The 13,197-nt window shown below is 52.5% G+C and overlaps 1 protein-coding gene and 1 long non-coding RNA gene across 3 annotated transcripts in view; both read left to right on the top strand.

Moving 5' to 3' along the window:
- PRKCB (protein kinase C beta) overlaps positions 1 to 13,197 on the top strand; it is a 115,509-nt gene that overhangs the window by 61,676 nt on the left and 40,636 nt on the right. For both annotated transcript variants that reach the window (XM_038186961.2, XM_038186960.2), the window contains exons 6-8: positions 8,679 to 8,835; positions 9,216 to 9,350; positions 11,020 to 11,116. In XM_038186961.2, the coding sequence (XP_038042889.1) occupies positions 8,679 to 8,835; positions 9,216 to 9,350; positions 11,020 to 11,116 (389 nt within the window). The remainder of the gene's footprint in view (positions 1 to 8,678; positions 8,836 to 9,215; positions 9,351 to 11,019; positions 11,117 to 13,197) is intronic.
- LOC139998720 (uncharacterized) lies at positions 11,123 to 12,484 on the top strand. The gene is made up of 2 exons (XR_011803489.1): positions 11,123 to 11,626; positions 11,855 to 12,484. It is a non-coding gene; the product is annotated as an uncharacterized lncRNA (long non-coding RNA).

The raw sequence follows: 13,197 nt of genomic DNA on the forward strand, positions 1-13,197 counted from the left end.
TGGGCACCACAGCCTGTGCTGCTGGCGCCTGCTTTGGCTCACATCCAGTAGGACGACAGATTTCCGTTCCCTTGGTGGTTGCTTGCTTCAAAAAGGCAGAGCCTGCAATAATTACTGGGTTTGTGGCAGTGGTTTTTTTGGCAAGAACCTGTAAAACTGGGGCACAGTTGCAGCACGGCTCCTCCAGTGATGCAACCCAGCACAGGGCACTGGGGAGATGGGGCTGAGCCAGCCGGGGGCTTTCTGTTGGGGCTGATTCCTGGTGGGCGATGCCCTTTACACGTTTCCTGCAGAAATCCTGGTTCGGGGCAGGCAGGGAGCGACAGCACGGCACCACCAGCTGCAGTCCCATGGCAGTGGCTGCTGGGGATGAAGCCTCGTCCCCAGGGCACCTGCATCCCCCTTGGCCCCACACGGGCGCATCTGCAGCTCACCGGCACCCGGCTGGCTGATTCCGGAGGGCTGAACTCCGAACCAGACACCAGGAGCCTCTTTGAAGCCAGTGCTTTACTAAAACAATAAAACTAAAGCCCCCCCTGCTGCCAGCCTCACAAATTTGTCTGCATTTCCAAGTCCTGCACACAGTCTCCCTGCTGCCAGCTCCTCTTATCCTGGGCAATTTCCTTCTGCTGCTTCACGAGGCAGTGCTGGACGCCGTAACGTGCTGAGCTGCTGGGGGGTGCAGGGCCAGGGTCTGTTTTTGGGGGGCTTTCAGTGATGCCTAAGCACCAGTGAACCTGGCTGCATGGCAAAATGCAGATTTGGTGCTGGGGCAAGATCTTTTCTCCATCCTGTCGGGTGTGCAGGGCCCTTGTCCGAAAATCTATTAAGCTCTCCCGTGGCCCAGAGCATCGCAACTGGAGCATGAGATGTGAAAGGTCCCGCGGTGCTTGGCAGTGGCGGCAGCGAGCAGGCGGCGTGAGCTGGGCAGGAGCAAGTGCCTGCAGGTGGCAGCATGGGCATGGCGTTGGAGCTGAGGAAGTAAAGGCTTTTATTTTTTCCTTGATTTGAATTTGACAGGGATTTGCGAAATGCTTTTTGGTAGCGTGCTTTTCTTTTCTCCCCCTTTCTCTGATTCTTTTTCTTCTAATGATAACCTTTTCCTCTCGATGGAAAATGCAGCCCTTTGGTTAAACAAAATGTGGTGTTTGATCTGAAATGACTTGTTTGGTCAGCCAGCAATATGCAGAACTGCATCTGCTTGAACCCCCTTTTTGAAGACCATGGTTTGCCCCAGGCAGTGTTTCTCCCTCCCTCTGAGACCTCCTCTGCACGCTGGCAGCAGACAGGACGCTGCTGCTCTTATCAGCACAGTGGGTGCTCGTGATCCTAATCTCACAAAATGAAAATCAATAAGAAAGGAAACATGCTGAAACATGACACAAACATGCGCTGTGAAACTCGCAGCCGCAAGGTGCAATTTTAACCACAAACCTCAACACGACATGGGAAAGGAGTGGATGTTTTGCAGGGACTCAAGTTCCAGGCTCGTACGTAGGCTGTGGTTTCCTTGAGCTGTGCTCACGTTTTGCTGCTGTACAGCACTCGACATGGTACAGTCCTGTCTACAGCATGGTCTGTAGATACTAAAATTGTAAATAAATATGGTAATACAAGAAAAATCCAAGCTGCAATATTCTTAGCTCTAAAGAACTGGGATGAACCTCAAAGCTGTGGGGTGGACAACTGGAGAGAGCGGCTTTGTTGGTTCCTGTGAGGCTTCTTAGCAAGTGTTGTCTTCTCTCCTGAGGCACCAGGGGCTGTGGGAGCACCATCCATGCCCACAGGCGGTGACTGCAAGCCCAGGGGCATGTGTGGGGCCAAGAAGGAGCGGAGTGGGCCAGTGCCAAGCTGGCTGGGTCACACTGAGCATTGCTTTGGGCTGTGCACGGCCCAGGGGGTGCCAGGCCCAGCTGGCTCCCCACGCTCAGCTCGCTCATTTGGCATGCTTGGTGCTCGGCACAGAGCAGCGTCAGTTGTGCGAGGCGTCCTACGTGGTGCCTCAGCAGGAGGCAGGCTTTGGCTCCAGGCCTAATTAGACAAGACAGATTTGAGCAGAAGGAGAAACGTGTTTGGACGTCCAGCACTCCTGTGCAGTTAGACGGGCTGGAGCTGAAACTTACCTCCAGCACTGGCAGAGCGGGACGCAGGGAGTGGATGCGTGAGGCTGGGACACCACAAACAAGTGGCTAATTGTGCTAGCAGCTCTGCTTGCCAGCTGCGTGACTTTAAGTGGGGACAAAGCCTCCTTGCAGCCAGTGCTGGCCACACTGCCACAGGAGCGTGCCCTGCTGAGCTGAGCACCCCCCTGAAGCACCCAACCCGTGCGCAGCCCTGTGCAGAGCTGCAGTGGTGAGCTGCTGGAGATAAACCTCAGCACCTTGGCTTCCTGACATCAGCTCCGCTAACTTGGCAATAGTCTTAGGAGGCTCTCGCCATTTCAGAAGGGCAGTCACACGTTGGGTGGGATTTTCCAGCTGGAGGCTTGGGAGCCCGCAGGAGCCGAGTGGTGGCTGCTGAGGAGCAGAGGGGGCCGGGAGGTGGCGGGGATGACAGCAGCTGCTCTGCTGCACAGCCCCAGGAGGGCTCTGTTCGGTTGCTTCTCCTTTAATGGCAAAAAGATCTCTGTTTCTCTCACCCACCACGTAAACCACAGCAAACTCACACTTCTGGCTTTGTCATACTAAGTAGGTAGTGTGGGCCGGGTTATTTAGCTTGAGCTGCCTGATGAAATAAAAGTGATTTTTTGGGCCTGGTAAACAAAGCGTTTGGGTACCTAGAAGTCCTTCAAGACTTGTGAGACTGCCAAAACAAATTAAGTCCCTTCAAAAGCCACCTAACGATGCTTCACTGACTTGGGCAGATTTTACCCCAGCCACTTCAGGACCCTGGTCTGTTATGCTCAGCAAGCCTACAGACACTTGTCAGCATCACCGCCTGCTCTCTGGGGTTGCCGGCACTTGGCACTCGTTGTTTCACCTGAAATGCAAAGAGCATCCCCTGGGGCCGGTCACTGCTGCTCTGTGCCCACAGGTGGGGGCTGGCCAGCTCGGAGGGCAGCAGTGCAGCCAGGTTACGCCGTTCTCTGCCCCCACGCGTGGTGTGAACCGGCAGCCAGGTCTGCAGGCGATGAGACCCGCGAGTGCGGCGCTGATCCCAGCTCTCCGGCTGCCGTGCGCACCCGCGGGCATGCGCGAGCTGCGGCGATGCGGCGGCAGGACGCTGCCGGGTAGGAGCGATGTGCTGCGTGTCTGCGGCGTGCCTAATGTGGAAGGCAGAGTGATGGAGTGTGACAGGGCATCATTTGGCTAATGTTGGACAAGAGCAAATGTATATTCACAGTCTGTGTTCTGTTCTGGGCTTTGATCAAGTATCTTATTAGCAGGAAAAGACTGCTGGAGAAAGTGGGAAATTGTAGCAAATTAAAATGTCATCAAGGCGTTGCACATTTTTGCTTCCATAATAGAAAAGCTTCCCAATGCAGATTATTTTGAAACTGTCGTATTAAGAAACATGAATATTTGAGTTTGGGAAACAGAGAAGCAAGAGCATACGAAGCTAAGTCATTGCGTGGCTCAGTCCATTAAATCTGGCACTTCGCAGCTCAGACTTCTCAGAGGCGGCAAGGCAGTAAGGTGCACAGAGCTTTGTCATGGAAATTGTTTGATATTAGCGGCAGGAAGGACTCTGCTTGTACATCGCTGCTGCCTTGCCTGTCTCCGGTGGCAGATGGGGATTGTTCAGTGCTCTGTAACTGCAGCCTGGGTGCGTGCTAAGGCAGAGCACTGTCCTAGTGCAAGGCTGGTGGTCGTGTGCCCTGCGTGTGGGGCTGGGAGCACCACATCCACTTGCTATGGTCAATGGACCCTGCCCCAGGGAAGGGAACTCCTTTTCCTGCCATACTGGGGCTCCCAAGCTGCCCTAAGCCCTGCCAGCGCCCACAGGGTTGGCATGGGCTGCTCGGACTGAGCCTTGCTATTTACTGAGCTGACGAAGTAAAACATTGACCAAAACTGAAACCAATTATGCTACGATTAGATAAAAGAGCTGGAAGTGCATTAATTAATAATCACCAGCCCAGGAAGATGCGGCCGTAATGAGTCCTGTGCCTTTTCTATTGTATAAGCATGTGCAAATAGATTCTTCTGCAGAGCATTAATTAAATGTTCTAATGCACGAGGGTGCTAATCTGAGCGCCAGGTGTGCGCTGTGGTGTGGCTGCTCCCAGACGGGGATGGTGCCTGCCGCTGGAGGGAGGAAAGTGCAGTGCTGCAGGAAGGCTGCCCAAGAGCCTCCCCCAGCCCCAAAATCCTGTCCAGGAGGTGTGAGAGGGGGGCACCGCTGGCAGTTCTCTGCACAGTGCTGGCCAAAGCCATGGTGAGGTGGTGGGGTGGCCAAACTCGGGCCTCTCCTTGCACCGAGAGGGCTTTCAGAAGTTTTTTTCCATGGTGTGCAGTGGGAAGCAGAATGATCTGCACTAAAATTGTTCCAATGGCCCTGCTTACTCAGAGATGAAGGTAAAGGATTTGGCAGCCAGTAGAAGTTGTCTTTAAGAGCTGGGTAGGAGTGGGTTTTGTTGTAGGCTTTTTTTTTTTTTTCTCCTTTTCACATAGAAGTGAACCCCCATATGGCACTGCATATTTAGCAAAGAACTTTCTGGTCTTTCTTTACCCAGCATATTAATTTTGTCTTCCCATGGAAACCTGGGTGCTATCGGTGGGCAGGCAGGTGGCAGGGCCAGCAGCAGCCCTTTGCTGCCAGCAGCTGGGGTGCCCCCACCCTGTGGTGCGAGCCCGGAGCCACCCTCCTGTGCGTGCCACCGATCCGGCTGGCAGCAGAACCCAGCACAAAGCAATGCAGGGATCTCTCATCCCAGGGCAGCCGAGTGCTCCTCTGCCGGGACTTCCCCGTGCTGCAGTGCCCACTGTGCAGGAGAGGCCACTTTCAGAGCAGCCTCGTGTGATGTGCCTGGGGAATCGGTGAAAAATCAGTCTTGTCTACCTGTGCCGCTGGAGGCACAGTGATGTGTCACTGCGGGGCGAGCAGCATGCACACAGCATCAGCAGGGCTGCAGCCCAGGCACACCCCCACCATCCCCGTGTGCCTGCACAGATGTGCGCGGAGGTGGCCGTGGGCATTGCTGACACTGTTGATCCTCCTGCCGTGGGCAGCTGGGTGCACCATGGGCTGTCCCTGCACACCCCATCCCTTCCGCAGCCCACGGTGCTTTCCCCAGGCAGCCGGTGCCTGCGCCCACATCGCCCCCAGTGCTGGTGAGGCCCTGCCATGCACCTCCTGTGATGTTTGCCCAAGGGCGCAGCAGCTTTTTCTCAGCAGGTTTGGTACCCAGAGTGGTTTAAGATCACTTGCTTGAAATGAGACCGTAATTTTCTTCTCCTCGCTGTTAATAATGATGTTACTACTTTGCAGTGGTGCACAAAACTGTCAGCACATAAGAGATGTCAAACTATTTTACATCAAATTTAACTGTCAGAGAAATGCCATAAACTGAGAGAAGCATGTTTACTTTAACACAAGGTATCGCTACAAGGCTTTTTAAACTATCTTTCTTTCACTTAATTGTTGTTTTCTGCTTGGAAAACAAACAAACAAATAAAAAAAACAGAAAGTTACTTAAGGTCAAGCAGAAGCATTATTTGTTTTAATGAATAGATATTATTATTCCCATTAATGAAATTTCTAGGTCTGCACGCTGAGATAATAACATGAGGTAATCAAATCTCATGCTTCAGGGCATAAACTGATTGACTCTGAGGGTCAGGAATTATTTTTCCTGTTCTATAAAGAACTGAACAATGGCCTGATAAATTACACAGACCTATTCATTTGTCTCCAGAGTACGTTACCCTGGCCGTTTGGACGGTGAAAAATGAGTTGAAGTCAGAGCCTTTGCATGACTCAGTGTGGCACGGTGACACGTCCCCGCGGCCGGGCGCTGGGTCCTGCGGGCAGCCGAGGTCCCAGCCGCTCCCCCCGGCAGCAAGGGCAGGGCACCGAGCGCTGCAGGCTGCAGGAGCTGCTCCTCTGCTTGGGTGCCAACGCTCGGGGGCTGCTTCCTTTACAGCCTCATTGCCACTCGGGGAGTGGTTTGGCAGGACCCGCTGTGGGGCTTCAATACATTTTCATGTTTTATAATTCAAAAATGGGTTGTAAAGATTGTTTGTTTGTTTGCTTGTTTCCTATCTAAAAGTCACAGATAAAAGCCTGTAACGGTGATGAGAAACTGTGTTCTGCTTCTCCAATAAGGGGTGAGGGACAGGAAGGCACTCCGGCTGGATCAGTGCGGAGCCCTGGCAGGGTCCTTGGAAATTAAACTCATTACTTAGAGATTTCACACAGCAGATTGTGAGCCTTTCTGCTTGGACGGTACAAAGCTTTCCACAGAAGATTTTGACTGAGAGTCCAAATTAAGCTGCAGAATAACTACTGTGTATCCTCTGAAGTGCAGAGCTGGTATTTATGTCCAAACTTTATAAAAAATGATTCATTTATCAAATGGCACATGAAAATAATTGTCAAGACATTACAGAAACGAAGTCATGCTGCTTGTGTCACAGCAAGGAGCTATAAATGGGGGGAGGCACGACTGCTCAGGCTGCTCTCACAAGCCCTGGCTCGCGCGTCTGTTGTGCGGGTGAGGCTGGGCAGAGCTGTTCCGCCCGCGGTCACCAGCCCGGCACTGCTGCGGGTTTCCATCTGTGCAGGGGCAGCCCGGGGCTTCTGCAGAGCTGCCCATCGCCTGGGCTCTGCAGAGCACTGCAGCAGGACCTGGAGAGCCCCAGAGTGGTGGAGGTGGGAAGGGGCCTCCGGAGACCCCCCAGGGCAGCCCCTGCCCAGCAGGGTCACCCAGAGCACGGAGCGCAGGGTGGTGGCCAGGGGGTCCTGAGCATCTCCGGAGGAGATCCTGCAGCCTCCCTGGCAGCCTGTGCCAGAGCTGTCAGCCTCACAGTAAAGAATCGTTTTCTCACATTTGGCTGGAACTTCGTGTGCTTCAGTTTGTGCCCGCTGCCTCCTGGCCTGGCTCTGGGCACCACTGAAGCTTAAAAAAGCTTGAGAAGCTTGAAAGCCGTGCGGCCATATGTTCTGCTGCCCCAGGGATGCCCTGTGTCTGCGTCATGGTGCTCTCTGGGGAAGGAAGGGTGCATCGTCCTCTCTGGATATCTCCAAACGGGCACTTTGAGGATGTCCTGGTGTCCTCAGTTCCTCAGGAAGATCCCTCAGCATCCTCCCTGTGGGTGACTTCTGATTTCACAGCAAAGCCGAGTGCAGGTCGGTGGATGCTGGCAGCACCGTGGGCGTTGGGTCCTCCTGGGGAAGCCATGGCTAGGCAGGGGAACCATCATACATGTGGTGCCAAGCTGGTGCCCCCATCCCTGACCTGACCGACTGCTGGTGAGCCTTAAACTCACAGCGAGGGCATGGGGCCTGTCCTGGGCATGACAGCATCCACTGCAAGGTCTCTGGACGCTGTGTGTCAGGGTTTCTGAGGCTGCCAGTAAGGCAGTCGTTCCCTCCCCTTCTGTTGCAGGTGCTGGGGAGGTGCTGGCTCCCGCACTGGTCACTGTGGGAGAAATACGTGGGGCTGGAGAATCGATAGGGCTGTCCAGGCACCTTAATTGGGCTGCCTAGGCACCTTAATTGGGCAGCAGGCGATTCCCGGCAGGCTTGCCTCTCTCTGTCTTGCGAGCTGCTGTCAGGCTGTCGTGTTTGATAAATGAGCTAGTTTATACATGCAGATTTGATTTTTGGCTACAAGTTTTATTCCATGGAGCTGGAAATTGGGCAATGCTTCAGGAGGACAGCAGGAGATTGCAGATTTTGGAGCATTAATTCCTTTTTTAAAACTATCTGGCTCCCAACCTTGCATCAGAAACTCCTTGCTGGTGATTTGGGAGCGGAGCAATTGTTTCTACTCTCACCGACTCTCTGAAAGCATCTTTTAGTTCCTGCAGCACTTCACAACAAGCCGAGTCCTCTCCTCTGGAATAGGAGAACTGCCTCTGCTCTTAGGAGGTCAGGGGAGAGCAGAGCCCACGCTCAGCCCAGCCTCTCCCCGAGCTCTTGTCCTCAGCTGGCACTGGGGAGCACAGCAGGAGCTGCCCCGCTGCCCGGCCCTTCACCCACACCCCCAGCCCCTCACACTGGCCTTGGAGAAAGGCAGGTGATGGAGGCTGCTGGAGCACAAAGAGGTGCCTGAGATGAGGACCTGCTCTGTGCACCAAGCCCTGCAAAGCCCCTGAGGGTGCTGGCCAGGATTTGGGAGGGGGCTTTTGGGAGAGGCTGAGCCCTGGGGCGAGCTGGAGCCGCAAGGGCAGCGGCTGTGTGCTGCCACTCCTGGGAGCGCTGCTCTGCTAGAGGGAAAGCAGCAGCTTTAAACTGCTGCAGGGAAAAGAAAGCAAACAACAAATCATCCTGTCAGAAAATGCAAACAGCCTGTTGAGTCGATCCTTCAGCCTCCGTTGTCCGCTCGAGCTCGATGCTTGGTGTTGCTAACTCTGCTGCTTCTTATGTAATGCCCCTGTCTGCTCACATCCAGCTTCCATTCTGTTTTTAATCGCTATTTTCATACTCATCCTTGGCACACGGGGATGTTGTCTAGGTTTTTGGATATTTTTTACAGTTTGAATATTGAATTTAATCCTTTTTCTCCTCCTCAGTAAGAGATGCTAAAAACCTAGTTCCTATGGATCCTAATGGCTTGTCAGATCCCTACGTGAAGCTTAAATTAATCCCTGACCCCAAAAATGAAAGCAAACAGAAGACCAAAACTATAAAGTGCTCCCTGAATCCTGAGTGGAATGAGACATTTAAATTGTAAGTACAAGAAAAATGTTTGAACTTGTAAACTAATTTTTCTCACCCCCTAGGAATTAATGTCTTTGTATTTCCTCTGATTTAATTATTCGGAGAGATTAAGCAGATTCAACCGAGAAATGATTCTTTTCAGTCCTGTCAACGTGGCTCAGAAATGCTCAAATTTCTGCTCTGTCCCCTGACCAAAGCCAAGTGTTTTGGGAAGGAGCTTCACGTTCTCCATTTGAAGCGACTGCTGTCAGGAAATCAATGTTAAAGGGCTGCCATGTTATGGAGGCCATCCCTTCATTTTGCACCCACGTGCTAATGTCATTTGAAGGGTGTGGTGGCGTAGCAGTGGCTTCCAAAACCAAACATCCCTTTTCTTTCCTCCCTTCCAGCCAACTGAAGGAGGCAGACAAAGACAGAAGGTTGTCTGTGGAGATTTGGGACTGGGATCTGACCAGCAGAAATGACTTCATGGGCTCCTTGTCCTTCGGGATTTCCGAGCTGCAGAAGTCTGGAGTTGATGGATGGTAAGGATGCAATTGGTTTAAAAGTGCCGAGCTGTGGGCAAAATGGTCTTTTTGTACCCGATGGGAGAAGACACGGCAGCCCCTTGTTCTCTTGGCAGCCTCCTTCCCTTCAGGGACCTTCTTTCGTGGCTTCTTGTTGCCACAGGCACACTGGGACCACTTCAGGGACATGGCCCATCAGCCTGACGTTCGTGGCCACAAGGGCCAGTGCTCCCTCTGGGGTCTCGGTCCAGAGGCTTCAGAAGGAGAATGTGTCGGCTGCCAGGAGAACAAGCATTTCCTGCAGCTTTGGGTTGAATTCCTGTAACTTCTGTCCTGGGCTGGCAGCGTGGCCTCACCAGCCTGAGCGGAGCAGCAGGAGCGATGAGGGGGGGCTTCAATAAAAGGAGGAGCAGTGCCCGAAGTGTGTAATTACTGTTTCTTGTTACCATACGAAAGATGAACACAGTGGGTCTGCAAAATCACCCTGAATGGGTCTGTTCATTTCCATTTTATCTTCCCCAGCAGGATACATGCCTTGTTCCCTTGCTTTTTTTTTTCCCCAGCCACTGATGCCTGAGAGCTGTGTTACTTTTCCATGCTTGCCATGTGAAGTGTAGTAATTGGAAATAGATATTGTGTGTCTTTTGGAAACCAAAACCGGCGTGGCATTAATTTGTGTTAGGTGAGGCGAGCAGACCCCCCGGAGGGAGCGCGGGGCTGGGCGCTGCTCAGGGGGCACAGCACACCTCAGACCCTCATGCCCCACTTAGTGTAGAACAGACTGTGATTGAGGCACAAATCCTCTTCTGGGGGAAAAAACTGTCACTTCCTCCTAAATTTGCAATCATCTGTGAAGCTGCGTGTGCCTCAGCTGGGGTTGGTGCACCGCCTGTTTCTAATGCGGTGCAAAGTGTGATGGTTTGCCCAGCCTTTTAAAAATCATGTAAGTGGAGATCTAAGTAATTTTCCTTGTCACAGTATTTGGCTGGAATAAACTCTAGAAGGAGCTCTGATGTATATTTCATATCTAAACTACTGCAGTTAATGGAGGAAACGAGCTCAGAGGAAGAGTCTGTCCCTATATTATGCAAATAGCGCTTTGTTCATTCAGTGCAGACGCAGACTCTATAGATAACACCCGGCTGATAACTGCTCCTCTCTGGCTGCCGGGAGAGGATGCGCTGATGGAGCCAAAGCTTTGCCTGCGGCTGTGTAAAACGCCTCAGATCTGAATGGCATTTCCATGATTTCTGATAATTGCTGGCTAAACTCTTCCCCTTCCTGTGAGAGCCCCGGCTGTGTGCTCAGGGCTGTCGGTGCCCGCCTGGCTCCCAGCGGGGTGCGCGCTGTCCCCAGGGAGCTGGAGCCAGGATCTGCCCTGGCCAGGGCAGTGTCAGGGGGAAGGAACCCATGCCCTGCCTTGGCTGTGGGTTTGGGGCAGGCTGGGGTGTTGGAGGAGGCAGCAGTGCTCTGTTCTGCATGGCAGGGGTGTGCTGGCCAGCCCCGAGCCCACTGGGGGTCCCAGCAACAGCCCCGTGCCCGGGTGCATGTCTGGAAGCATGGTGGATGGGAGGTCTGGGGGTGCAAAGTTTGGGGTCCTCCTCACCTTGGGGAAGAGTCACCTGGACATGGGCACAGCCAGGGAGAGCTGGTGCCCTGCCCTGACCGTCTCACTGTCTCCCTCCAGGTTTAAGCTGCTGAGCCAGGAGGAAGGAGAGTACTTCAACGTGCCCGTGCCTCCCGAGGGAGAAGAAGGAAATGAGGAACTGAGGCAGAAATTTGAGGTGAATTGGCTTTTCTTGGGAACTCGTTGGGGCCGCAGGGCAGGGTAGGGCTCAGCACCCCCTCCTGCTTTGTGCTGGTGCCCGCAGCCAGTGCAGTACAGCCGTCTGCTCTGCACCAGGCCTGGGTGATGTCCCCAGAAGGCACGCTGTTGGCTACGTTAGCTAAAAAAGTCACTGAAGAGCTGTTTGTATTCCAGAAGGACAGCAGCTAGGTCAGTTTTCCTGTCCTTACACTGCTGTTTCCTTAGGAGAAATCACCGCGTTTTGCCTTTTGAACAGGTCCCGGTCAGCTCCCAGCTCCCAGTGTCGAGGTGGGTGAGACCTCAGTGGCTGACCGCCAGCAGGACGCGTTAGCGGGTCAGGAGCTGTGCTCTGGGCATGTGCCCCATGGGCACTGAGCCCTGGCGAGTGCTCAGCTCTGCAGCATTCAAGCGTGTGGTGGCCATGCATGGTTATATTTCTTTCCATAGCCACAGAGATGCCTGCAGCCGGTTTGGATCTCAACGAGGGGTGAGCAACACTTGGTGTAGTGGTCACGCTTTAATTCAGGTCTGAAGGCAGCCACCTGAAGACAGGGTGAGGGCAAGCTGGGAGAGATGAGCCAAAGGTGGTCATTTCCTAAAAATTGTTGAACAGCACATTAAAACACAAGGGTTCAGATGAACCAGGGGCTGCAATGAAGGGTTCATTCGCATACAATTTTCTGTGGGGATTGACAGGATGTTTTTTTAATTGTAGCACACTGCTCAAGCCATCCTTCAGGAGTACTTCGTTCCAATTTGAACACGCAGTGACCTCCCTGTGCATGTCTCTGGCTTCGCATGCAGTGGCAGCAGACAGTGGCTTAGCTGGGAAAGGGAACAGTTGTTTCTGGTGGATGAGAGGAGAGATGAAAATAATTCTTTGGCACTTATGTCAGGCTGAAAATACAACAGAGAATATTGCACAATGCACAGTTTTGTGTAATGTTTGCTTTGTGCCTTGTGCACTGCTAAGACTGCTTGATCCCATGCCTGCTATGTGCAGGTAGGAGGCTCAAATCCCATAATTTTTAAGAAGTCATTTCTTCGTACTGAGAGGAAAGCAGCACAACAAACATCGCCCTTCCATTTGCATTGTTTCAGACGATTACTCTCTATTAGGATTACATAACTCACTGCTCGTGTTTGCTAGAGTGAGTACAGCAGCTCGAAGAGGAGACACTTCGGTTAATGTACTGCCAACACTATTTTCCAATTAAAGAGGGATGAAGACCCTGCATGTGCTGGGGTGGCCTGATGTCACTGTGCTCCCGGCGTCAGCATGTGCAAACATTGATACAGCAGCTGTGCCCTGGCTCTGAGGTGCAATAAAATAGCATTGTTTGTCTGTTGTTTTTTTTTTTCTGTCATGCTGCTGGTTATGAATTATTACCCCTAAGATAAGTTAAGATACTGATATAATTGGATTTGCAGGTAATCTCAGAAAGAAACCCTTTCTTGCCCTGCTGTACGTTCTGGCGTGGCAGCCTCTGTGCCCTGCCTGGTGTGCCGGGGCTGCGCTGGGTTTCTGAGAGCCGATGGCTCTGTCGGCTGGACACGGCAGCTGTGATCCCAAACAGGCTCTTTGCACCAAGCTGCTGCCTGCCAGGAGTGCTGATGGGGTTAGTGGAGGTGTAAGCCAGGAGCACACAAGCCAGTGATTTAGTTTTTGATACCGCAGGTAACCATCCTTCCCCTGGTGTGTAGCACTGCTCTCACAGCCCAAATAACTCCCCAAAGATGCTTCAGGGAGAAATGTCTGTTCACTACTCAGTAAGCCATAGAAGATTTTGCTGCAGTGATTGATCCAGACAGCACTGAATTAATAGATCTTTGCCGTTTTTTCAGTACAGCTAAAATCTTCCCAGAACCCTGAGGATGAATGCAGTACATCTGGAGACTTACCTGAAATGAGCCATACACAAAATAAAATATTTGCCCTGACGGATGTCGGTGTGAACTCCCTAACTGCAGCATGGGACTGGCGAATTGGTTTCTTTCTCTCAATGCCCTTTCTTTTTTTAAATCTCGCTTACATATCTCATTTATATATAACTTGCC

This window comes from Anas platyrhynchos, chromosome 15, assembly GCF_047663525.1.
Source record: "Anas platyrhynchos isolate ZD024472 breed Pekin duck chromosome 15, IASCAAS_PekinDuck_T2T, whole genome shotgun sequence".
Taxonomy (NCBI): Eukaryota; Metazoa; Chordata; class Aves; order Anseriformes; family Anatidae; genus Anas; species Anas platyrhynchos.